The sequence below is a fragment of the Argiope bruennichi genome, chromosome 6 (assembly GCF_947563725.1).
Source record: "Argiope bruennichi chromosome 6, qqArgBrue1.1, whole genome shotgun sequence".
NCBI classification, from domain to species: domain Eukaryota; kingdom Metazoa; phylum Arthropoda; class Arachnida; order Araneae; family Araneidae; genus Argiope; species Argiope bruennichi.
The window spans coordinates 16,470,620-16,497,069 of NC_079156.1; the positions used below are offsets into that span (position 1 = coordinate 16,470,620).

The 26,450-nt window shown below is 26.6% G+C and overlaps 1 protein-coding gene across 1 annotated transcript; it reads right to left on the minus strand.

The window, feature by feature from the left end:
* Positions 1 to 6,411: 6,411 nt before the first annotated feature.
* Positions 6,412 to 26,381, minus strand: LOC129972679 (splicing factor U2af 38 kDa subunit-like). Its single transcript, XM_056086900.1, has 8 exons — positions 26,168 to 26,381; positions 23,656 to 23,743; positions 21,995 to 22,070; positions 21,130 to 21,209; positions 16,594 to 16,665; positions 15,737 to 15,870; positions 14,621 to 14,716; positions 6,412 to 9,507 (listed from the first exon to the last, which is right to left on the minus strand). The coding sequence occupies exons 1-8, from the start codon at positions 26,209 to 26,211 to the stop codon at positions 9,414 to 9,416; spliced, it is 684 nt and encodes a 227-aa protein (XP_055942875.1). The 5' UTR covers positions 26,212 to 26,381; the 3' UTR covers positions 6,412 to 9,413.
* Between the last annotated feature and the right edge of the window lie 69 nt (positions 26,382 to 26,450).

The following is a 26,450-nucleotide window of genomic DNA, read 5'->3' on the forward strand; positions in this document are numbered from 1 at the left end:
AAAACCTGATCCCATAAAAAGAAAATCACATCTTAACATGCTCATGATTAGCTACCGAATCCCCCGTTTTTTTTCTAAACATTTGTGCATAGTTTTATCAGCAGTGTTTATTTCACTATCCGTTCGTTACGAAAGCTTCAAATTCCAAAATTTTGGAGATTTGAAATGAAGTTATTGGCAACATTTTGTAACCTTCAATATAAGATCTCATTGACTAGAAAGGAAGATATTTGGATATACGCTTTATGTGATTATCATAGACTATACACTTGTCAAAAACATCATTGATTTGTATTTAATTCTTGTTAATATTACAAAGAATTCAAACTTTTAACATTTCTGAGGTAGGTAAAATGATCGATAGCGTTGATGACCCATCTTACCTCAAGTGCTATTTAGATTTTTATTCGTCATTTATAAGTATTTCACTTTCTCGTATATGTAGTATTGAGAAAGTATAGTGATCATCAAAAAAATTCGAACTTCAGATTTTGCTGAATCTCGTTTTAGACCTCCATAAGTTCGAAAACACATTTTTGGAAAATGTCCGCACATGACAAAGATAACACAAAAATGGTTTGAGCTAGACGGTTGAAATTTGATATATCTTAATGCAAAATTTGCAGATTTCTATCAACTTTTGTGTAAAATCTGCTCAGAGAAAATCTGTCTGTTCGAATATAAATTAACACGATAATTACAGAACGAAGATAGTGTTCCGGTTGAAGATTTAACATCTCTAGTGTAGACATCTGTCAAAGTTTGAGTCGAAACCAATTACCAATTTGTCTGTGCTTTCAGAAATAAGTAAGCGCAATAGTTGAAAAATGCAATGGCTTCAATCTATCAAATTTAATGGCAATTTATGAATACAAGTGCAGTTTTGTATGAAATTTTTTGTTTCAATCGGTTGAGAAAAACGTGTCTAAAACAGAAATTCGATTTTTGATACTATTAACGGATGCAAGTGTTTAATCGCCAAATAGATTCAGTTTAAAATGCTAAATTCAGGCCAAACTATTGTACGAAAATAGCACGTAAGGCCAAGGCCTGACAAGTTTATTAGAAAGAATGCGAGAAAGTTTTGGAGACACCATTCCAGCTGGTATTACTTATTTTGTGCGATTTCTGTATGATCCACAAACTGTTTCATGCTCATAGACCTACATATAATATTATAATAATCTCGCCTTTGGAAGATATGCTCTAAACCATCACACACGCATAAAGGATACTATAAACAATTAATGCAATCAAGGCAAGTCTTGGGATATAAAAAATTACTAAAAAATTAAAATTCATTTCTGGAAGAAAAACCTCAAAACCCGACATTATTACGACAGTTTCCAAAGAAAGTGTTGAGTATTTTCTGTATATTATGAATTCTACTTTCACCCTTCAACAAGAAATTAGTACAAAATGTTGCAAAAACTACACAAGGCATGAGGAATGCTTAAGCTTAAATGGATGGAAATTTCTATTTAATTTCCGATACTAAAAAACGCTGATTACGAGTTATATTAATTTACTATGACCCAAAATCTTAAATACAATAAACTTTTAACAGGATTGCCATCTTATAGTATCAAAACAAGATGCCAGTTTTGCACCTTTATTAAAATTAGCAATGTTAAATTATTGATTTTATTAAAATTGGGCCATAAAATACAAGAAAAGGACATTCTAACAATATATGAAAAGAAAAACCTTACCCCCCAAAAAGTAATAATAATGGTCAATTGTTAGCATCAGGGGTGTTTGTGGGACCCCAAAAAATCCCCTGAAACTTTTACGGACTTACTACCGGCATTTTGGAATTTCGAGAGGGGGGGGGGGGTAGAAATGAAAAATTACAATTATGAAGTATTGAATGACCTAATTATAAAAGTTCAATGAATTACTTTTTTTGCAAAATTAATAACCATAAATTTTTAAACATATAAATTACTACATTTTATGCAAATATTTTAAATTACCTGAATTAATTCTTTTAAAAAAAATTATCTAATTTCTGCTGCTTTTTTTTTAATTTTCTGATGTTTGTGGGATTGTCTTTCTTTTGTGGTGAACTTCATAATTGCAGGAAGGTTGACTTTTATTTTCCTCATTTACAGTTGAAGAAATTTCCTCGAGAACTGCACATGCAGAGGTAGAAGCAGTTTGCTTTTCTGCTAATGTAGAAGGTTTTTCAGAGACTTTTATAGGTGACTCATCTGAAATACATGTTTTTAAGTCCTCTTGATATGTTTTCCAACTTCTGTTCATATTCAGTAAGAGATCTTTGTGAATTGGATCAGTCATTGGATTTTTTGAGCCATATTTTTCACATGAGGTTTCTTTAGAAGCCATTAAATCATATTTAATAGTCTGCACTGCATCTAGGGAATCAATCTTAAGAGAGGTTCTATAGTCAGTGACAAGTGTATCCATTAAGTTGAATGCACTTTCCACTAATGGGCCATGGAAGCAGCTAAGGCAGGCTTTGACCAATTTAGCCAATGTAGGATACTTATAATCATTTGTGAAATCATCTTTTAAATTAAAAACTTTAGACCAATATTTATCAATTGTACACTTGACTTGATTTCCACTTTCATCAGATGTGTAGAGCATTTCTTTGGTGATATCAATATCACTCTGGTATAACCTTATTTCAGCTTCTACTTTTGACTTTTCATTATCACTAAAAATATGGGACATAAAAGATGATAATTTTTCAAAAGCTAATATTGTACTGGTTTTACCTCTTAGCTCTGGATCTAATGCTGTAAAACTAATTAGATATGAATTTTTAAGGGGTAATTTCTGTTTCATATGCTGAAATTTCTAAATGAAATTCTCTTGCGTACATAAATAAAAAAATATTTCAATAAGCGAAACGAAAAATTTACACGTGCATCAATAAATGAAACGAAAACTTTACACAGCGGAGAAAAAAAAGTTGCGAACCGATCAATGACAAATAGCTAATACGGCGAAAAATCCCCCTTCTCTACTTATTGGCGCCACGCCATTAGAGATAAGACCTTTGAACCCAGAGTCACGTTATCGCACATCTGGTCGAACGAAGTCTCCCCCTTTTTTTTCTGCCGCGCCTACTTGCCGAAAAGAATCCAGAAGAGAATGTCCGAGAACCGGGGGAATGAGTCATAACTCGCAATAAGGAAAGAACAAAAAAGAAGTTTTTTCCTCCTTTTCACGCATTATCACTGCCTTTGGAGAAAGAAAGGAAAAGTTTTCACCACACACACTGACCTTGCGTTTTCTGCTTTAAAAGCAAACAAAATTACCCAGATCAAAATAAATAATTCATTATTATTCCTACTTCCTTTTGAAAGACGATCCCCGGAAATTCCGGGGATCGAAGTTCAAAATCCCCGGAATTCCGGGGTTTCCCCGGAGCACAAACACCCCTGTAGCATCCTCAATTCGTTTCAATCTTCCCCCTATTAGGGTCCCTTTCTAAATGGTTTTTATTTACATTCAATTTCACAAATTTTTTTTTAGCAATTTTCAACAATAAATAGCTAACATTTTTTTTTCAACAATAACAAAAACTTAAAATGTCAGGATTTTTACCTAATTTCGCGAATTAGTTAGCAATCCAAAGATGCTAGCATTTTTTCTCCTAACTGCACAAGTTAAGAGGCGAATATTTCTGGAAATTCGAGAATGAAAGGAAAAAGAAGTTGCTGAGATTTTTTTTTCAGAGCCTATATTTATTTTTCCTATAAATATTTTATTATCAGAATAATTATAGAAAGTTGAGTATGGGGCAATTTTTAAATGAAAGTTTTGGGGAAAGTATTATCTCATAAATTTGTCTTTTTCTATTCATTAGTGAACTTATCACACTTATCCGATCCATGACAATTTCTGGAGGGGCCTGGAAGTCGTGGACGTTTTGGGTGAAAATATTTATTTTCAAAGTGTTTCTTAGGAAAATGCAGAAATTTCTAATAATTTTTATTAATAATTAAATCAGATATTCTAAATTTCACTTTTAATTTAATGCATTCTAATAATTCCAATACCTCAACAATAATTCTAGAACTTTTCTCATTATAAATACTGACATTATACCATAAAATATTTTTTTCAAAACTATTGAGATAAACATGCAGCAACATAGAATAACTAAAACATTTAAATTATATAGAAATTTTGACTAGTTAATGATTTTGTACAAGAAACTATAATAACTCCTTTCATTTGTAAAATTTTCATATGGCTTTCAATATCCTATTCTTGCAAATAGTTATTGAAAAACTGTTTCAAAATTCAATCCATTCCTGCAGATTACTTCGAATTTTTCTAATAATGACCTTAGGGACCTTTGCATTAAAGCTTATTATTATAGATTCATTTTCTCTTTAACTTTTATGATTGTTTACAAGACTAAGTTTCAACTTTCTACTTACTTTTATTAAACACTTAATTGAATCATTGGTTAAAATTTGCACAATCAAGTATTTGAATAGATTCTACAGTATTTTTTAAAAGGATAATTTCTAAAATTTCCTCTATTTGAAATACATTTAACTTAAATTTATTCTGTAATTTCTTAGTGGTATTACCTAACTTCACTGTTAATGAACAAATTGTTTTGCTTTATTTCTAATGTCTATTTTGCTTTCCCATTTTATTATTATTATTGCACTCAATTACTACAGACGAGACGAGAAGCTCACAACAATTCAACAATGTATATACAATAAACATTTTTGCAGTTAACTCGATATTCAGCAATACATGAATGTACGATGGGCAGTGTCATTCAATAGATAATCAATAATTTAAATTATTCTTTAAAATAAAAGTTTCCTAGGTTATTTAGCATGAAAAAAATGTGTACAGCACACATATTAGAAGAGCAATACAAACTTTGTCTGGAATTTTCTTAATGATGATACACAATTCACAGAAACTTAAACAGCATTATATGAAGAGAAAGAAATTCATACTATTAAATCTTTATAAGTCAGAAGAGAAACTTTTTATTTACATATATACAAGGAAAGAAGAAAAACAAATTCGTAATTAGAGTTCACATGCCAACAGAATCTAAAAATAATTTTTTTGGATAACTCAATAAATGCACAAGGTTGAATTGTTAATGATTACAATTTTTCTCTATTAGTAAAAATTATTTTTTTCAATGAAAAAAATTTGTTTAGTTAATGTAACGATTCCTACATGGCTATTATTTCCCCGAAAACTACACTGTTTTCTTTTTGGTATTAAAGCCCATCAATATATATTTGATTTTAAAGGTTTTCAAGATAACGAACAAAATTTGAAATATTCATTTAATAGGAAATTGGTAAATTAACAAAATCAAATAGCAAACATATTGAAATGGATGAAATAATTTTCCACAAAAAAGAATTTAAACACTGAAAGTTTTGTATTGCTGTTAATTTGTAAAATATCAGCAACATACAATGATTTATAGATAACAAATTGAGTTAACATTGAATAAATAACACAAGAATCTAATTATTTTTTTAAATTTAACACTTTCCTACTTCAGTCTTCATTAAATACCTTTCATGCATATCAGTGGGTATGAATATATCACATTCATGTTCCATAAACCTTTTATTAAATTCAGAATAACAGTTTTGGTTGAAAATGATAACTTCAATATGGAAAAAATATTATTTTATAATTTTTAGAATAAAGAATAGCAATCTCACACAAAGAAAACTTGAATTCATTCTACTAAGCAATAAAATAGAAGAAATAAACGCATATAAAAAATCGAAAATGAGCATGAAACTTTATGTTTATTTTCAGTACTTCATTATAATTTTATATTTAGCAATTTTATGAACTATTTTTGAAGAATGCATGTTTTGAACCACAATACAAAGCTTTAAAAATTTATAATTGAAAATAAGCTGTTATTCATTTGTTTCAAATAGAAGTATTTATGTAATAATAGTAATTTAAAAAAAAGTATTTTTACGAACATGTTTTTAACTCATAAATTCAAGAGAACTATTTGTCAGTCTTAACCATTAAAAGCAAAGTTAACATTAATTTTTTGAAAAAATAAACAGAAAATTAATAAATTCATAAATTAAAAGATAATATTACAGGAATGCTAATATTCCTGTAGTTCATTAAAAATTTAAATACCTATTTTAATATTTTTTCTCATTTTAAATTTGGATGTCTACAAAATGTAAGATAGTTTTACGATTCTGTTAATTTGATGGACGAAAAAACATATTTAAAAACAATTTCACTAACAAGAAAAGAGATGTAGAATATTTTAGAAAAGAAAATATAAATTATGATAAAATAATGCTTTGCTAATGAGCATAATTTTCTGAAATATTTTATATTTAAACAAATATTATTTAGCTAAGTAATAGTGAAATTTTGAAGATAATTATTCAAGCATCATTTTATAGTAAATTTTTTCAAGATATTTTAAATACAGTGGAACTTCACTCAATGAGCATAATTTGTTTAAGAAATCTTAATTGTAATGCAAAACATTCAAATGAAAAAATTTTTTCCAATAAAACCAATGTAAAATAGGATAATGCCCTCCATTCCAAAAAACAAAATTGTTGTTTATTAATAGTTTTTTTTAAAATTTAATCGGAACAGTTTTTTAGAGGCATTTTTTTTTTCTTGTATACAAACCAATCAACGATTTATACATGAAAATTTGCTATTTGAAAAAATACACATTTCTTTGCCCCTTTGACTATGGATCAATTTTTCTTTCTAATGGATGGAGCTTTCTAAATTCCTAATAATTTTAGATATCTCACCATTAATAAAAAGTAAATTTGAAACAACAAAGGCTGTTATTCTCTAAATGTCAGGAGTTTACATACATTTCAAAATGCTTGAGACCTTGAAGGAATTTATAAAGATGATTTTGATAAAAGGACATTGTATGTAAATACAAAAAGTAAATTATTAGGAATATTACTATCAATATTCTAATGAAATCTCTATAAAATATGGAATGGTCTCATTAACAAGATTGCAAAGCATTTGTCAAATAGTGGCCATTTTAGATAGAAACAGCAATAAGAAAGAAAAAAAATTTTCATTTAAGACTTGAAACTGAAATTTTCCAGAATGCCAAAATTTGATAAGTTAGCACTTGAAGTAATTCTTGTATGGTGACAAGTCTAACTAGACAAAATTAGAGAACAATAGTTAATATCAGGGGAAAAAAATGTACATTTTTGTTCTTGGAAAGCATAATGTATGAAACACAATCATCCATGCTAAAAATCAATTTAGCAATAAAAATATTTATGATACATGATTTAACTATTTTATATATCTGCCAAATACAGTACTAAAAATGGCATCGCAAAAAACATTGAGAAACATGCACATAGTTTTGAAACATCTTGAAACAAATTATATGGAATGTTTGCTTAGTAAAATTTACAATGTACAATATATTACATAATTATATTTTAAGTTATATAAAATCCAATTAATCTATACAAAGCAATATAAAAAAATAATGGTTTAGTTTTAAATCAAAAATATAACTTAAAAAAGACATATTATTCTATACAATGTTTCCCTAACAGCAAGAAATATCTTTCTAATTACAAAAAATATCATTTTGAACATAAACAAAAAAAGCAAGGTCTCATATATTGGCAATGCTCTTAATGGAAACTGTATATCCAACTTTAATGCATGTCATTTCAAATTGTTAGAAATTTTTAATGCAGTTTCCATTTTTCTTTTAGAAAATAGAAGACAAACATAGTATCTTTGAATTTAAAATGAAGATTTTATAGCTTTTTCTTTAAAACAAAATTTTTGATTGCGATAAATTTTACAGGAACTTTAACTTTCATAGGAAAAGAACTGAACTTTATGAATAAAACTATTCGTAAAATTTCAAGTTAAACTACATTGGCCATCACTAAAAATAAAATGAAATTCTTTTCTTTTGTGTTTTATTCAATACATGAGATCAGAAAGAGATCCTCAAAAAGAATATGTATCAACCACTTTAAGCAATATAATTTTTGGAAAAATATTTCCACCAAAAACTTTTAGTGTAATATCAAATTTCATTCAAGCATTTGAAAAATACAAAGACAAATGATAAACAAAGGTTTACACATAATAATACTGCTTAATCTGGTTAATTGTTTTTCTTCATTCATTTTATAACAGCCTTTATATATATAAAATCAAGGTGATGCAAGAAAGAGAACAATAGATATTACAGAAGGAATTAATGCCAAAATTGTATACTCTTGAATATTCTTATTTCCACCTTATGCAATATAATTGAAGGAAGAGATGTATTTAAAATATGAAAATTTGAGACTATTGCAGCACATCAGAAATTAAAATAACAATATCTAAAATTACATTTAGGAATAAAATATTAAACAATTTAAAGATAAACTTTATTTGTTTATTGACACGGAAATTCTTTCATTAATCATAAAAAGTATTTAGCAAATATTTTGAATGTGAAGTTTATATCAAGTCCAAGGCTTTGTACTTTGTACAAAAAGTATCTTTGTGTCCTTGTTCTTATTTTTACTTTCATTAATTTAATAAATGGTATATAAAAATGATCTCCATTTCATTTCAACATGAAAAAAAAGTAAGTCTAAATTGATAATTACATAAGAAATGAAGAGAACAATATAAAAATAATTTTCAATAGCTAATCTACAAAAAAAGTTCAAATATTAGATAATTACCCAAAGCTATGCAAATAAAAAAGTACACTACTTTCAAAGTATTATCAATTGTAAATGCCAAAGGATGTGTGCGTTTAATTGCTCTTTCAATTTTTAATAATCCACTTAAAGTTATCACATAACTTCTTTTATAAAGCTTCCACTGAAAATTGAAATGGTGTACCTTTCCCCTTCAGAGAAAATAGAAAACTTTTCATTTAAATGGCATCAACAAAATCAAACAGATTAAATAAAAATTTTACAGAATTTATAAATATTAAATAAAAATATTTCAATGTCTGTTCAACATTTTTAGTATTAATACATTAACTAATATTTCAGTCATGTCAAAATCAAATGCAAGCATCCCTAAACTGGAGAAAAAAAATAATAGTATAAATAAATGCTATGACTGAGTTCACAAACATAGTCCACTGTGAATTTAGTAATAATTGATAATAAAATAGGTTCTAATACTTTTTTTTAATTAAAAGAAGAGATGATAGTATTATAAAGTTATTCTTTATATAATAACCTGTACTTCCACTATGGTGGGAAAGAATACTTCAGTCAGTAAGTATAAATCTCAACATTTATGTATAATTTAAAACTGTGTTGATATACAGATATACATTTGACGAAAACTCATGAGATGAGAAGCTAAAACATTTTTAATGAATGCTAGAGAAAGCTTTTATATCCATATCCTATTGGTCATCTTGCACCTCTTCTTCTTTCTCTACTGCGGGATCGGCGACGTCTATCTCGACTGCGACTGCGGGATCTTCTGCGACCACGGCTACGAGATCTGAAAATGGCATCCATAAATGCATATAATTAATTTTAGAAAACATTTGCTACAAAGCAAATTTTTCAAAAAATTAAATTCTATTCAGGTTTAAATAGAGAGCATAAAATAATAGAACAAATTAGTGCAATCAAAATTTTTGCTTCAAAAGAAATGCACTTTGATTAAGACACAAACAAATTAACCCTTTCTAGAACCATGGGACCTTGCTTCCCACCAAGTTTATCGATCTTTGTATGAATTTATGTAGGTTGGCATAAGTTCTGACAAACTTTTTTAGAAACACAGAAACTTAGATGCACTTTGATTAAGACACAAACAAATTAACCCTTTCTAGAACCATGGGACCTTGCTTCCCACCAAGTTTATCGATCTTTGTATGAATTTATGTAGGTTGGCATAAGTTCTGACAAACTTTTTTAGAAACACAGAAACTTAGATGCTTCCGTTCTTTATCTAACACAAAATGATGTGTCTTGATTTGTTACTTAATTATTAATTGAGCAAATTAATTAATTAATCAAATTAAACTTATATAATAAATTAAATGAATCCCTTTCCTTATTCTAATTCCAAGCCTAAAAATATTTTAACATAATATGACTAGAAAAAAATGGCCCTTTAAAGAGTTAATTTAAATTATTGTATAAAGGAAAAAAAGTTTCTTAATGTTTTTTTTATTTAAAAGATTACAAGAACCTTAGAATAAAAAACTTTTTATCAATATTTTTAGCTTAGTGAGAAATTACTTCCATGAATACATAATTTTCATAATATTCCAATTATACACAAACATAATTGATAATAGTTTCAGAACATATAAGAAAATAAAAGCATTTAAATAGAAGTGCTTAAAACATAAGACATTTCATGTTTTAATAACTTGTACTACACAAATAATTTATTTTTCCTCATTTATCTATAAGCATTATTTATATGCAACTGCAATTTATATCTTATTACAATATTTAATGGAAAAAGGAGGTGAACAGTCACATTTTATCTTAAAAATTAAGTACTTTATATACACCTTTAGAGAAAAATAACCAACAATAACATAATTTTGACTATTTATAAATACTATTGAAACTCACTAAGTTGGATATGGAAGTATCCAATTTTATATAAATATAAAGATTAAATATCATCAGTAATTGATGAATAATTGTGACACAAATTGATCATATAAATTAAAAATATTTATTTCTGCAAGCTTTTTATGAAAAATATTACCAAGATGCTTTCATTGCATAGCTAAAATTATTTTATTAAACTAGTAAATTATATTAAGAACAACTTATTCAGCCACTTTATTAACATATAAATTCCTTGGAAGTAAAAAGAAGGTTAGGGACATAAGTAAATAAAAAAAAATCCAAGACAAAAAATTTGTAAATTTTATTTATGTTAACACGTTTTTTTTTTTTTTTTTTTTTTTTGTTGCTTTTAAAAATTTTTACTACCTAATGCTTTTAACTGTTCAATCCCCTCACTAATATCTTTCATAACAAAATTTTGATAATAGATAATTGTTGTTTGCTTTGTTTGTCTGTAGCTTGTACCATGGATATAGCAAATGCATTTAGCTTTATTTCAATTTGAACAATTTCTCATTTTTAAGGAAGATTTTGTTTTCTGCAAAAAGAATAAGAAATCAAATTTTAATTTCATTTTCTTTAACAAGGATGCGTAGTGAGAAACTGTTGAAAAAATTAAGTACTTTTAAGCACTTAAAAAAAAAAGTATCTCCGTACATGTACACATATAGAACCCTGCAAAATTTATAAGTATATAATATTTTTTATTTTATAATAATGCAAAATTTTTACTGAAAAATATTTTTAAAAATTAATTTTAAATACATATTTTTAAAATTTTTAATATTTATTTCTGTATTGGGACATTTTCTATTGTAAAACAAATGTCTTTCTGATGTTTGACAAAAACAAAAAAAGATTATAAAAATGAAAAAATTATCAATACACACAAAATATTAACAATAAAAATATGTGATTTTTTTTTCAATGATTCAATTTATCTTGGAAACAAAATATATTCTTAAAATCATGCAATTACCAAAATATTAATATTAAAAATATTAGAAAGATGCTATAATTAAAACCTAAACAATCTTTTAATGAGTATTTGCTTTATTTAGATACAACAGAATTACACTAATGTTAATAATTGTTAGAACAAAAAAAAAAAAAAAAAAAAAAAAAAAATGAAGAATACAATAATTTAAAATATTATTTTAAGAATATTTCTTTATTCTTTTTGCATTATTCAAATTTAAAAGCAGCAATGTGAAGCAGTAGACCTATAAAGCTGTGTAATTCTACTATATCCAAATCATGCGAATCTGACTTCTTTTGATCTCTATATTTTTGTCTAATTTCTTTAAATTTAAAATTTATTTAATTCAAAACATGCAAGTCAAGAAAATGTAGGTACAGGCTTCATTTTCAGTCAAATATAACTATTGAAAATTAGGATGAATTCTGAACAGCTTCAAAAGAATATTGGGCTGAGGCGTCTGAGAATATCAACTCGCATGTCTTCTTGGACCACTTGAAACCACTTTTCCTTACCCACAAAAATTTTTTTCCATGTCAACCATATCGTCTACCGAATCTATGTCTGAATTTGTTCACGTTTTTTTTCTTCCCAATCGCTTATAATCCTTTTTGTAACACTAATATCAGAATCATCTTCCAACATTTTGAATTCTTCAAACCATTGCATTACAGTTTTATCAATATCTGAATCACCTGGCTGAATATTTTTTCCTTGAAGGTCCTGGTTGAGTATTATTCATTTCATTTTAAACAACAATATATTATTTTAGACAAAAGAAGTGAAATGCAATGCGAAATATGCAGAAATTAACTGGTACATTATATATTTTTTCAATCACAGTTTCAGAGATGTGGTGTCAATGACTCCATAAATAACAACAAAAACATTGAAAAAATAACTTTGTTATATGGACGTATTCATACTTAGACTTTTGCCAACATACTGCTAAAAGAACAATTTGAAGGCACTGAGAAGATGATTGTATTCAAGTGCAAAATACAACATGATAATCAGAGCTAATGAACAACACAGTCATTTCGATTCCTTGTCTCCAGTTATAGGTTAAAATGCTTTTTTATGCAAGTTTTGTTTTAAAAACTTGTTAAAAGAGTTTTATCAGATATCTTAAATTATTTAATTACACTGCAGTTAATAGTATAGGGGGGGGGGTAAGGAATGTTTATATTGCTTCTCCATTAATATTTCAATTTCTTTAAAAAGGTTAAGAATATAAATAAACAAATCTAGAATATAAAAGCCATGGAAATTTTATTAAATATGTAAATAAAAGATTGTCCCTCTTCAGATATTTTCCCAAACACTTACAATTCATTTAATTTTTTCATTAATAATTTTTCCCAACTGATTAATTTTATTAGTAATGAAATGATCCTGGCTTGTTGAACAAGCAAGAGCATTAGCTTTATATTCAAATTCAGCAATTGCTTTTTCTTAGAGAAATTTCTTTTTTTCATAAAGAGATCGAGAAATCAAGGCCAAACTTTCACTATGCCATTGACAACTACTTCATTCACCATTTGTTTCCCCAAAAGTAGGCAATATTTTGAATTGTCTAATATTGCTTACTATATTAATTCTTTCATAATGTTTACTGAGTGGCTTCTGTTAAATTGCTTTATTTGGTTATAGACTACATGTTGTCAAATATGATATTTTTTATTCAAATTTCCCACTTCAATATTTTAATCCAAGTCTTCTTTCAATAAATGCTTGTTCACAAGAAAAAATTCTTTAAATTTTCAAAATTCAACCATTTTTTAAAATTTATGATTTTTAAATAAAGAATTAAAACAGCTTCATCCAATCTCATTTTCCTATCAGGAAAATTAACGAAATCAGGTAAAGGTGATCTGACCAGGAAATCTATGAACTTCATGAAAATATGTCTTCATACCATCTTTTATCCTTTCTGAAGAAAGCACAATATAGAAAATGATTCATTTTTCACTTTTATTTATTCTCTGACAAACAACATTCCTTAATGATACAAAATTTTCTGAATTCATTATGAAAACAAGCTACTAATAATTCATGCTTGAAAAGCATATAATGTTATCAGATATTTTTTTTGTGGAATAGAAATCTTTCAACAATTTCAGAATAAAATACATTGTTATAAAATTATACTGACATCAACAATTTACTGAAGAAATAATTTCAACTGTGAAATTTTCTTTTAAAACTTTAAAAAGCACAATTGCTGTTTTACTATCTCATGTAAATCATATAAATAAAAAGGTAAAAGTAGGCAATCACTGATATATTTAAGAAAATATGTATGGCTCAATGTATTCTGCCATAAATATATTTAAAACCAGTTGAGAATATCTCACCACTGTTTCATTAATTCTTCAGTAAAGTGCATACTTCATAATGAAAGTTATCACGTCTCCCTTTGTCATAAAAATTATTGTGTATTGGAGACCTTAATCCCACGAATACAATGATCTTTATTTTGAGATAGTCTCAGTACAAAAAGAAAAAAAAAGAAGAGAAACAAAACCATGAAGTATGCCCAGAAATTTTTTTGAAGGCCAATTAAATCCAAAATTAATAACAGAGCTACAATTTCAGAAACAAAATTACAAAATTTCTTTATCTAAATTGTGTTCCTTTGCTACAGTGTTTAAATGTATATAAATATACAGACAAACATATGATAATAAATCTATCAACTTGTTGATAGATTAAGTTCAAAATTTGGATATTGATCTACACTTAAGATGCTAAAACTGTGCACAATGTTTCAAAGTTATCCATTTGTATTTGGACAAACAAATAAACAATGGGATTTGACAAACAATTGTTTTTTAGAATAATTTTTAAACTCCATGTGACGTGACGTTTTTTTCCATGTGACGTGGCAACCCTGATTAAAATTTTTTTTCTCCCAAAGATACCCTGGGATCCCTCTTTTAAAAATACTGATTAATACTAAATTTCTATATTTTTGCAATACCAGTTAAATTCTTTAAATAAAGTTCAACACGCAGCACCAATAACAAAAATTTACCTGTGTCTTCTATATCTGCTATATAGCTCACGCTTCAATTCCCTAGATACAGCTTTCACATGCATGAAATTGCAAAATCCACTTCTTTTGCATTCTCTATAGGGGGGGAAAAAAGACTGATTTAAATTTGCTATACATTTATGTCTTTTATGACTTTACATAATTATTCTGTGAGCATAACTGCATTTTTTTATGCAATAATAAAGTTTGACATGGTAACTAAATGAATGCCATTTATAAAATACTTGTTTTCATCAGAATTCATAATGTAGAAATTCCTGAACAGATACCGAGATAGTATATTTTAAAAAGATAAATTATAAAGAATTCAATCACATATATTCCATACTTAAGAAATAATTATCTTTGAAATTATTCACAGGTCATTTCATTATATTCCTTCCAACAAGTAAATCAACGATAACATAGGTAATTTAACATAAGGTAATAAACATAGGTAATTATTTAAGAGAAACTGCCATAAAAATCATATAAAAGATGGTGGGCATATGCAGAAAAATAGCTGCGATGTTCATAATTTGCTAGTTTAAATTATTTACTTTTTGGTGTCTTACATCAATATTATTTTTGCTCTTTGGAAAAAATGTTCATTATTTTAACTAGCAATCAATTTGATTATTTTGAATTCCAAAGAAAGTGGTAGTTCTAAATTTCTGAATTATTACTTATCTTAGTCTTAAGAGTTATTAAGTACTACATTTGATGATGGTAAACTGTTAATAAAAATTATTTTTGTACTTTTTTTTTCATTCATTTTTATTGAAAGTTTAGAACACCCACATTTAGTAAAATGAAATATTTACCAGCACTGATGTTAATTTTTTTTTTAATTATATGAAAATACTATTCTAATACAGTTTAAAAGTTTTAAAATTGCTTTAAAAAGATATAATAAAGAATTATGAAAGAAATTCAACAAAAACGCAAAAAGGCAATGACACTTTAGATTCTCTCTGTATAATTTAGTGAAACATTATAAAATTGTTCAAATAAAATTTCAATTATTTAAAATCTGAGTAATATATCATCATTAGTAATAAAATAATAGTAACAGTAAAATGCAATATTTTAAATAATTTAGGTTATTAAACTTACCCAACTTCATACTGCCTGCAACATGCTTCACTAAAATCAGTTACTGGAGAAAGCTCTGCATAAATTGGGCGTCCAGCAAACCATCGAGTATTCAGATTTTCAACAGCCTTTTCTGCATCTTCTTCTCTACGAAACTGAAGAGCAACTTAAAATTATTTTGAGTAGCAAACAAAAGAATAATCATTTCTTTTTCTAATTATAAAAAATGATAAATTATAAATTTATAAAAATTAAATACCCTATTATAGAAATTAGTATTTGTAGATAAGCTAATTATCATTTGCATTCAAGAACCAAAGTAAAATAAATATAAAAATCACAAATTCTTGCGCATACAAATCATTAAAACCAATTTCCAGATCCTTAGAATTTCTTTCTCATTTCCTTTCATGTGAGGTTATAACTGTAAAGAACGGACTACTTTTATAATTTATAAAGCCAATTATCAATGTTCTTATAAAAAATTAAAAATAATGTATTTATACCTGAGAAAAAGCACTGTTTTCCATGAATGACCATTTTGAAAGGACAGGAGAGTAGTTAAGATCTTTTGGAAGAGTCACTAATTGATTTAAAACAAAATTAGTAGGAAAGAAGCAAGTAATAAAAACCTAAACTGAAAAATTAAAGCATTTCTGAACACATTAGGAGATGTTTAGTCATGTAAAAATAAGGACAAAGAAGAAGAAAAAGAGAGAGAGAGAGAGAGAGAAAAAAAAAAAAAACATAAACCCCATTTAAAAGGAAAAAAATTAAATTAAAATTAACAAATTAAAATAAAAAGTATAATGGTATTGAGCTGTTGTTTTAATTTTCAATAACTAATATATGATTTCAATAATATTAAATATTCTCACCTTTACATACACATTGCCAACTAAATGATCTCCAAGGTTGTCACAAACAACCATTTCCTCTATATCTCCATACTAAAATAAATATGATATACAATAAATTATAAATTCAAAAATCCTTTTTTATACTAATTCAAATCTCTAATAAATTTATTTTAATATTTTCTAAATTGATTAATACATATACACAGTGGTTGATGAAACAATATTATTCATAATATAATTGAAAGAAAGACCATTTTTATCAGTTTGCTACAGGAATGCACAACTGACATTAATAAAAAACAATAATGCATCTTTTACAAAACTATATTAACTCAGTGTATAAATTATGCAAAAGTCTACAGTAAAACAATTTCATTAGCCACTACTATAATTCCTTCATAAATTCAGTATAAAACTTGGTCATGAAGAGTAAAGAATACTTATACATATATACAATTCAGGAAAATAAAAGATATTTTTTTAAATGTTATTTAAATTTATGCTTTGAAAAGTTGTATATGCCTATATACTGAAACATTTTATTAACTAAAAAATATTTAAAATTATCAAAATTAAAATTATATTTGGAGAAATTTTTCAAAATTTATATAATTATGGCTTGCAAACGCTTTTAAATTTTCAAACAGGAGAAAATATTTTTTTAAGTATTAAACTGAATTAATATTTATTGCATTATATTAAGAAAATGCAGTTTTGCCTGTTTGTTAGTATAAAAATAATTTTAGGACATTCGAAATATTACCAAAATTAAAAGCAGTGAAACAATAAAACACCATAAAAGATGCAATTACAGAAATTTAATACAGAGAGCAAAAATAGTATAAAGACAACATTAAACAATTCTACAATACCATTTATAACATATAAACAAATGTGCTCTAAGTGGCTCGAATAAAATTGATTTCCCTATTGAAAAATTTAAACCCCTGAAATAATTAGTGGCATTTCAGATAACAAATTTTCGCTTAATGTATCAATATAATTGTCAAAATTCATTTTACTATTGATAAAAACTATTGGAGTGATTTTTATCTGCTACAAAAGCATCCTAAATCATTATTGTGCCTCCACCATGTTGAAGTTCGGAAAACACTTCTTTGGTCTTTTGCAAACATACCAAAAATAATGAAAACCATCAGGCCTATCAAGATTGACCTTTTTATGTCATAAAAAATTACACCAGTCTATTTATGACCAAGAGAATGTAAATTTTTTGGAAAATCAACCTTTCTCTTATGTCTATTTGAAAGAGGCGGTGACACTAATTTTTTATTAAAAAAAGAGAAGATTCTTATTCAAAAACATTTTGAATATCCTTGACAAATTTCATTTCTGATAGTAAATAAACCTGGATTCTGTCTAATTTCATTAGTAGTTTCTTTTTCTGGCAAGCTTTTCTTATAATTATTCTTTTCTGCCAATGAGTGAACATTTCTGATCTTCCAGTTCATTCTTTAATGCCATACTTTCTAGAATTCTTTAGAAAATTGTGAACTACCATCTTGGCCCTTGATTCTTTTCAATATTTCCTGTCCAATATTCCTTATAACATTCAATTATGTGCTTTTGCCAATGTTAACCCTCCTGTCGGCAGCTTTCAATTGCAAGTGTATGTGCCATTATTTTTCTGTTTGGTATTGGTACTCTTCAGACCAGACAAATTGAAATAGAATTACCAAAATCGGCACCTACAAACTTTGGACAGTGGGAATCATTTCTTTAAATTTTTAATTAACCCTCTCAAGGGACAGGGGAAGTATGCTCATCACCATTTTCATCAATCTTCAAATAAGTTATGCAAGTTGGCATAAATTCTCACGAGTTTTTCATAAGGAAGAAATTTAGCAGTTTCAGTTGTTTATCTAAAATAAAATGATGTGTCTTGATTTATTTCTTAGTTATTAATTGATAAAAGTAATTAATAAATCAGATTAAATTGATCCAATAAGCTTAATGAATTACTTTTCCTAGGCCAATCTCAGTTCTAAAAACATTTTAATCCACCATGACTAGAAAAAAAAAGGCCCTTTAAAGGGTTAATAAAAATTATTACAATTTTAAAGTTCATTCAGAAATATCACAGTAGAAAAATAATTTGTACATTGGGAATTAAAAATAATTTTTTTTTTATCAATGATACGAAATTTTGTTCCCTATAATTTTTTTACTTTTAATTAAACTAAAAATATTTTAATATATTTCAAATAATATATTTTATTTTTGAATTGTAACTAAATGTTTTCCTTGTTATTGTAATATTTCGTTTTGGCTTTTCCCCCCATTGATGATGATTTAGTTAAAAGGTTACAAAGGTCTAATCTAAACGCAAAGAGTTAAAGATTTCTTTACTGAAATGCAAATAAACCATATGGCTGAAGTGTAAGTTCCATAAATAGCATGTCAATAAAAAAAGACACTAAATGTTCAAGATTTTAATTTTACCTCAAAGAATGAATTTTCTTGATGATACATTCAAAGGCATAAATAAAATTGCACATTGTATAAATTGTGTTGTAATAATTTCAGATTTTATCATGCATATATGTTAACATTTTATGTAATTTTTAATTAACAGAAATTTGAATTAAAATTTTATCTTGAGGCGTACATTCCTAGTTTCCAAATTATATAAGGGTGAAGTGTGTTCGCTCTAGCTCAAAAAGTTTGATCTCGAGATCACCAATATGAAACGCTCCTCTTCATCATAATTGGAGATATTCACTACTTTAATAGAAATATTCACAAGCGGCCTGCATGTCTGACATCCTTGTTCAAACAAATTCTGTTTTTTTTAAAATGAAAATGTGAAGATAAAAGGTATTAAGAATATAGAAGTTCAAATTACTTGAAATGTGGGTATTTCTGAATTTTTCTTACTCCAGTGATCGAAAATGTCTTGTTTCAGTATTAAACTTTTTTACGTATTGGAATAATTTTTGTCATGATTTTAGTGCATTTTTGAGTATTTTAATTGCCCCTGAATTGTTTAATTTGGATTATTGCCAAGAGGGATATTGCACAAATATCACCTTGCGCTTAAACTTTCTGTTAACTTTTTACAATAAAAGGATGCTTAGGATTTTCTTACTGAGTGAGAGGCTTCGCAAAAAATTATTAGCGATTTTTAAATTAAAGCTTGTTTTGTTACAGTCATCTTTGAGTTTATTATCCAGTGAACTGAGTACAATAAGATTTTATTTCCAGAAAATCATGAATTGCTTTTTTCCTTCCTCCTTTTTAGGATGAGTTGATGATCATACAAAAATACTCCTTGAAGTTTCGTCTGTTGTTTTGCCATTAGCAACATACTTTGTGGGGAAACATTATGGAACAAGCAATCAAATGCTCTTCTGACAACATCTTTTCGAGCATTTTTCTTGATAAGCCAATTTAAATCGAACTTGTTCTCACACTGTTCGGAATAATCCCATTTTCAAAGCTCAGTACTTAGATTTGCAATAACAAAATAAAAATACCTGAAGTCTACATTTACTATGGAATTAAAAGAGGCCAAAACTCTGCAGTGAGGAAAGCTAATCAGATTTCTCAATCGGTACATATTGGCTTTAAAGCTAGAGTGATAAAATATACAATGATGTCAAACTTACGAAGTAAAATACAATTTTATTCTTCAAAGAGCTTTAAAAAAAGAAATAATATATATAAGATACATAAAAAATTTAAAAGGTGTTAAAGTATGTGAAAAAAATTAAGCCAAAATATTTTTAAAAGGCGCATTAATTTTACACGTACCAACTAGTATATATAAAATACCTCGCCTGTGTTTATTTGCAAGTGAAAAAAAAAATACAGATTTTTTATTTCAGTTTTTGAATATTTATACTCAATTTTCTAAGAGTATTCAGAACCCTTAGTCCTAATCAACAATAATTCATTACTTCTTTAAAGCTTTGGGAAACTAAACGAGCATTTTTATTATCTTCATTTGGCATATTAGGAAATAAAAACTAATAAACTTTATAAATAAATTAAAATTGCATCCAGTGAACTCAAATTGGACAAACAGGAGAAGATAGTCTAAATGCCAGTTGCACGCATTAAAAAATTTTTAAATTTTTAATGCACACAATAAAATGTTTTGCTTTCAGTCATTGTTGGTTGTTTTCTCTTTTCTTCTTAGTCTGCCTACCACTGGTGATTTTTATGCTACAGGTACCGTCCAATCCTATTTATGTTGGGACGGTACCTGTAGCATGATTGTTTTAAGTTATGGAGAACATATTCCAATAAAAAAAAAAAGAGTTGGTGTTGCCATTTGAAAACTTTGTCATTGTGACCACAACTGTTGTTTTTCTTATGATTCTTCAGCACATATCTCATAATACCTTGTATCAAAATTTTATTATATTCCTGCGCTCTGCATGATAGTTCTAGTCTCATGTAACAGGATAATTTATATAATTACACGGTAAACAAGACTACAAATCAAAAAGTGTGTTATGAACTTTAATTAACATACACTTAACTAAAATTCAGTGAATGAATATTTACAATATTTTAATAAATACTTACTTTCTCTTCCAGTTCAACAAACACATCTTCATAAAAATTATCAAAATGTTCCTGCACTTCGGGCTCGGATAAATTATTTACTATTAAAAAAAAGGAAAATTTTTAACTAGTAATGTAGTATCTAGTGATATTTAAATTACATTAAAGTTTTTTAATAGAATGTGATAAAAAATTACAAAATAAATAAAAATGCTTAATAATTGACATTTCATTGCACTTATTTTTAATTTGAGGGATAGCTTTTGAATTAACACCTTTGTTACTGTTATTTACATTTTGTCAAAGTGGCTGTACACCTGATCAATATACAAAACTTAAAAGTCATCTTGAATGCAAGTAACTTTTTAAGCTATTAGTAAAATAACTTGTGACTTTAATTTCAAATTTTTAAATATTTCGCTAAATATGTCTTGCTACAAATCGACAATTCTACTTCACAATTTGCTCACAAATACTGATGTATAGATAAGGAAATATTCAAGCTTTAATGAAGCTTTTGCAACAGATAAATCATTAATTTTTGAAATAATAAATCAGTTAGCTCATAATTTTTAGTGTTGAAGGTTTTTACTTCCTTATTTTTTTAAAAATAATTTTCTGCTTATTAATTTTACCTCGTTTTTTTTAAAGTAGTTATTACACTTTATTTAATCAATATGGTTTTAATACTTGCTTATTCTGTAGAAAGTGTTATTGTTAGATTAAAAGATGAGAGGATTTTGGACAACATAATAATTTTTTAATTAATTAAGATATTAAGCATAAAAATAGTTTCATCCTATAATGTGTTAAACATATAAATTAGAAATAGAATATATACCATATTTGCATCTAAACGAGTAAACAGCAGAAAAAAGTAACTTACAAAATTCACGATGTGATCCATCAAGAGGTTGAGCAGAGATTTGAGGATTGTGATACAAGTTCTGCAACAAAACCGTCTAAAAGAAAACGTAGAAATGAATAATAATTAATATTTAAAAATTATAAAAAGAAAGAAATATATAAATGAAACAAAAGATCTTAAAGCATACTTTAAAAGATAGATTGAGACTATACAAATCAATTAATTTTACATAATAACCTTTGATGGGAAATGGAACATACAACCATTAGAAGGGTTTTATGAAGAGAATATAATGTTAATTTGTTTCATATACAGCATTATATATTTAATAAACAATTCAGTGAGTATTAATAGCAGCCTTAGAAGTCAACTCATGAATATGACAACAAAATACATAATAATACTTTTTACATTAAAGTTTGAAATAGAACTGCTGAAAAGTTTGCTGGGTTTACATAAGTTACTAACAGCTTTCAATAGGTGAGCCTACCATTTATTTAAAAAAAAAAAAAAAAAAAAGCATTCCAGCAAATTGCTTATAAAATTCTACAAATCTTCACTATAAAGTATGAATTTGATATAGTGAGGATTAAAAAATCTTCAATATAAAGTATGAAATTGATATAATGAGTTTAATGCAAAAAAAAAACAAAAAAAAACAAGTAGTACGAATAATCTCATTATAAAGGCTGATATTCCCTAACTCATACCCCAATAATACTTCTTGAAAGATGAAATGAGAATATTTAGAATTTGGTTTACAAAATTCTAAACTAATAACCAAAGAATATTTTATGAAAAGCATCACTGAAGTAACTATACCTATACAAATGACTGGCATGATGTTTGAATGTTCTGTGTTTTGCACTGACTCTGCTGCCCCTCCCCATCAATGTGTTTGCTTTTTACCCTAACTACTGCCATGGGAAATTCCCTGAATGTTACATTTGTGACCAAATGTTCCTATACAAGAATGATTTGCATATACATGCCAAAACTAACTACAGAGTTTGTCTGAAGACTTTTGATTTTCCCTTAGTGTGTGTGTTCCATTAATTTCCTTTTAATTCCTACCTGGTTTTAATAACTAGATGATTTAGCAAGATATAAGTCTCAAATATTTTATGTAATTTAATTTCAATAGTTTCTTCAAAAAAGTTTAATTTAAAATTTTAAAAGAATATGAAACTCATATTATTTAAAAAGCCTCGTACTATTTATTATGTTAAATAATATATAAAGTATTATTTCTGATTTTCTGTCATCTTATTTAAAATTTGAACTTTAAAACAGAATTTGAACTGCTTCTGATCTTATTTTGCAAATATACCAAAATTTTAAAAATGGAATAAAAGTACACTTTAAACAGAAACCAACTTAATGTAGGAAAATGATTAATAACAAGGGTGAAAAATCCGAGATGAAACATAGCAACTATGAATACCTTTTGAGTTTTATATCAACATTGAAAGATATTGTTGTAAAATAATATTCTTCATATTTTTCATAATATTCTTAAAATTAGAAAGAAAAAAATGTATGGCAACAAATTTACAAATTCCTACAACACATATATTTATTAGTACACAAGTTATTACTAATTTGCCAGTAACAAAAGACATTTAAACCTAATAAAATGTTTAGTGCTAATAAAAGAAATAATATGACTAAATGCTGACTTGACTGAAAGCAGGCTTGTTATGGATCCGAGAACATCTGTCACCATGCCGGCATGCTCCAATTTTGAAGTAGAAAGAACAGTTAACTCTGTATCAAAAAATTAAAATAATAACTAATAATATAATAAGGGATATTCTGATCATTTCCTTTCACAAAGGATATGATCAGGAAAAAAAATATATATCAGGAGAAATGGATAGACAAATATCATTATTCAAAAATCCATTTCTATTATTACATTTTTTAAAACTATAAAATAGCTAAGTGTAAGAAAATAAATGTATACCACATAAAATATTTTAGAAATTTTGAATTTCAGAATAAATAAACCATTTCAAGCAATTATCAATACAGTCAGACTTAAATTTTAAATAATTTTATATTTTTATTCTTGTAATCTTTAGTAGATGGAGAAAATTGTAGATGGTAGATGTAGATAATCATTTTGTAGATGGAGAAAAAAAAAATAACCAGGAAAGTGAAATTGCGTGTACTTTCTTGGTTTTTCTAATCTATTTTAAAATTTCTTGTGTTTTTTGGTTTTCAAGGTTTAAACCTTAAAATACTGAAAATTTTATCGATGAAAATAGATCTTAAAAAAAAAAAACATTTATATATCTTTTATTAAAAATATTTGAGTACAAGTTACATTTATGTTATTTATAGTTAGTGTTTATAAAAAATTTAACTTCACAAGGTTTCATTTCTATTAAAGAAATGCCAGCGGCAATAGGAATGTCTATTCCGAAGAAGAAAAAAAAGATTTAAAAACAATGGTTACAACATATCAAATGATACAAAAAGGTTATCCATATGCACATACATAAATGTAAAAAAATAAAACAACATATAATTGTGAAACAAATGCAATTGAAAATTCTTGAGACAATTTAAAAATTACACATTTTCTCTTCATAAAATGTACAGATGGAAGAATACAATTACAGATTCTGACAGTACATTTGTTGAGAGTGCATAAGATAAACTTATAATTCTCTAGAACATGTAAAGATATTATGCAAACAAATCAAATGATCTGGAAACGACAAAAAGTATCAAAACACAAATTTACAACTGGGCCATAAATTCAACTACAATAAAATATTATTTAAATTTTTGGAAACTAGATGAAATTATATTGAGTAAAAGAATCAAAAATATTATTACAAATCTGTAACAAGTATTATTATACTATCTCAAAAACAATTTATCACATACATATATTAAGAACCATTTTCAAGTTAATAAAAATAATAACGATGCAAAATTTTATTATTTAAATATTAAGCATATCAGTACATTTACTCTTTTCCTTTAGTCACTTTGTCCAGGATTCTTTCTTATCTAACAACCTCTAATCTTTTTTTTACCTAACAATTCGGTGATTCCACTACATCTAACTAATATTTGGCCATTCAGAAGAAATGGTATGGTAACAGGTAGTAATGGTGATAACTTTTTTAAGACAATAAATAGCTAAATGTATCGATCTTTTTACTTTACTTCTTATCATATTAGTTAGTTTTATGAATTTTGATAAATTTGACTAGAATGTATCTGCCATGGCAAGAAACCTGGTACCCAATTTTTGAATGAATTTTGATCATTTCTCCTAACTTCAGAAATTTTGAAAAATTTATTTTGAAATATCTTTGGTGTGACTTAGAAATATTTCCTTAATCTTTCCAGGGACTCTTTTTCATTTAAAAAAATGAATTGTTTGTCATTTTATACAGTTCCCTTCCCGGCATTTTCTTCACAATCTCTCATAAATTGAAAACTGTTCCCTCCGCCTTTTCTTGCCACTACACATAAATTTTCATCAATCATACTTTTCACCAGAAAGGTAAAAATCCACATAGGAGTTGCATTATATTCGATTCCATGTTTGGTTTGATTCCAGAATATATTTCATAACAAAATAATTTAACACAATTCATAAAATTTGTAAAGTTTAATGCAAGGAATAACCATTTCTTATTTTCACAAAAGGAAGATAAAAAAACATTAAAAAAAATATTAAGTAGCAAACATATCAATATTCACAAAAATCTGACCTACATAAAGCACAGCAGCAATTTAATTCAAAAAACCTTTAAGCTCTCAAAGACACGAATTTAGTATTTCAAATATATGAAATAATTTTGCTTTTCAATGACAGAGCCAACTATTTAAAACGAACTGATAGAAGCAAAACATATAATTGAGTTTCAAGATTACAGTAATTTTGATGACAATAATGTTTTGATAATTGTCTTTGTTTCTTGATTTTATTTTTAAAATTAAAGTAATTAAATTAAATTAATTAAGATAACCTACTGCTGGAATTTGACAGACACCAAAACAAAACAGGGCTTAAAATTCTAGCTTTAATTTCGTTAGCTCCAATTTGAGTAAACTTATGCCGATGTCTACATATTAAAGAAATTAAGTTTTTTGGGGAAGAGGGGTATGATTCAAATCAAAATTCAAGGTTCAAAAATAACAAATTACAGGAAACATGTGACTCACTTATCTTTTTCAGTACCAAAAATCGAAGCCAAATATTCAGCCATTTTTAAATACACAACTAATTAGTAAACATCCTATAAAGATATTCACAAGTTATTTTATTTACTCTGCACTTATTACAACGTGATAATTCATGGCAATAACCAAAAGTTTATATTTATATTTGAATTTCGTGATTTTCACTAGCTTGCCCGCGCACCGCATATAAGCTTCGTTTCTTATGTCTTTAACGAGATGGCAGTACAAAACTAATTCTCGAAATATTTATCTCATATACTCCAAA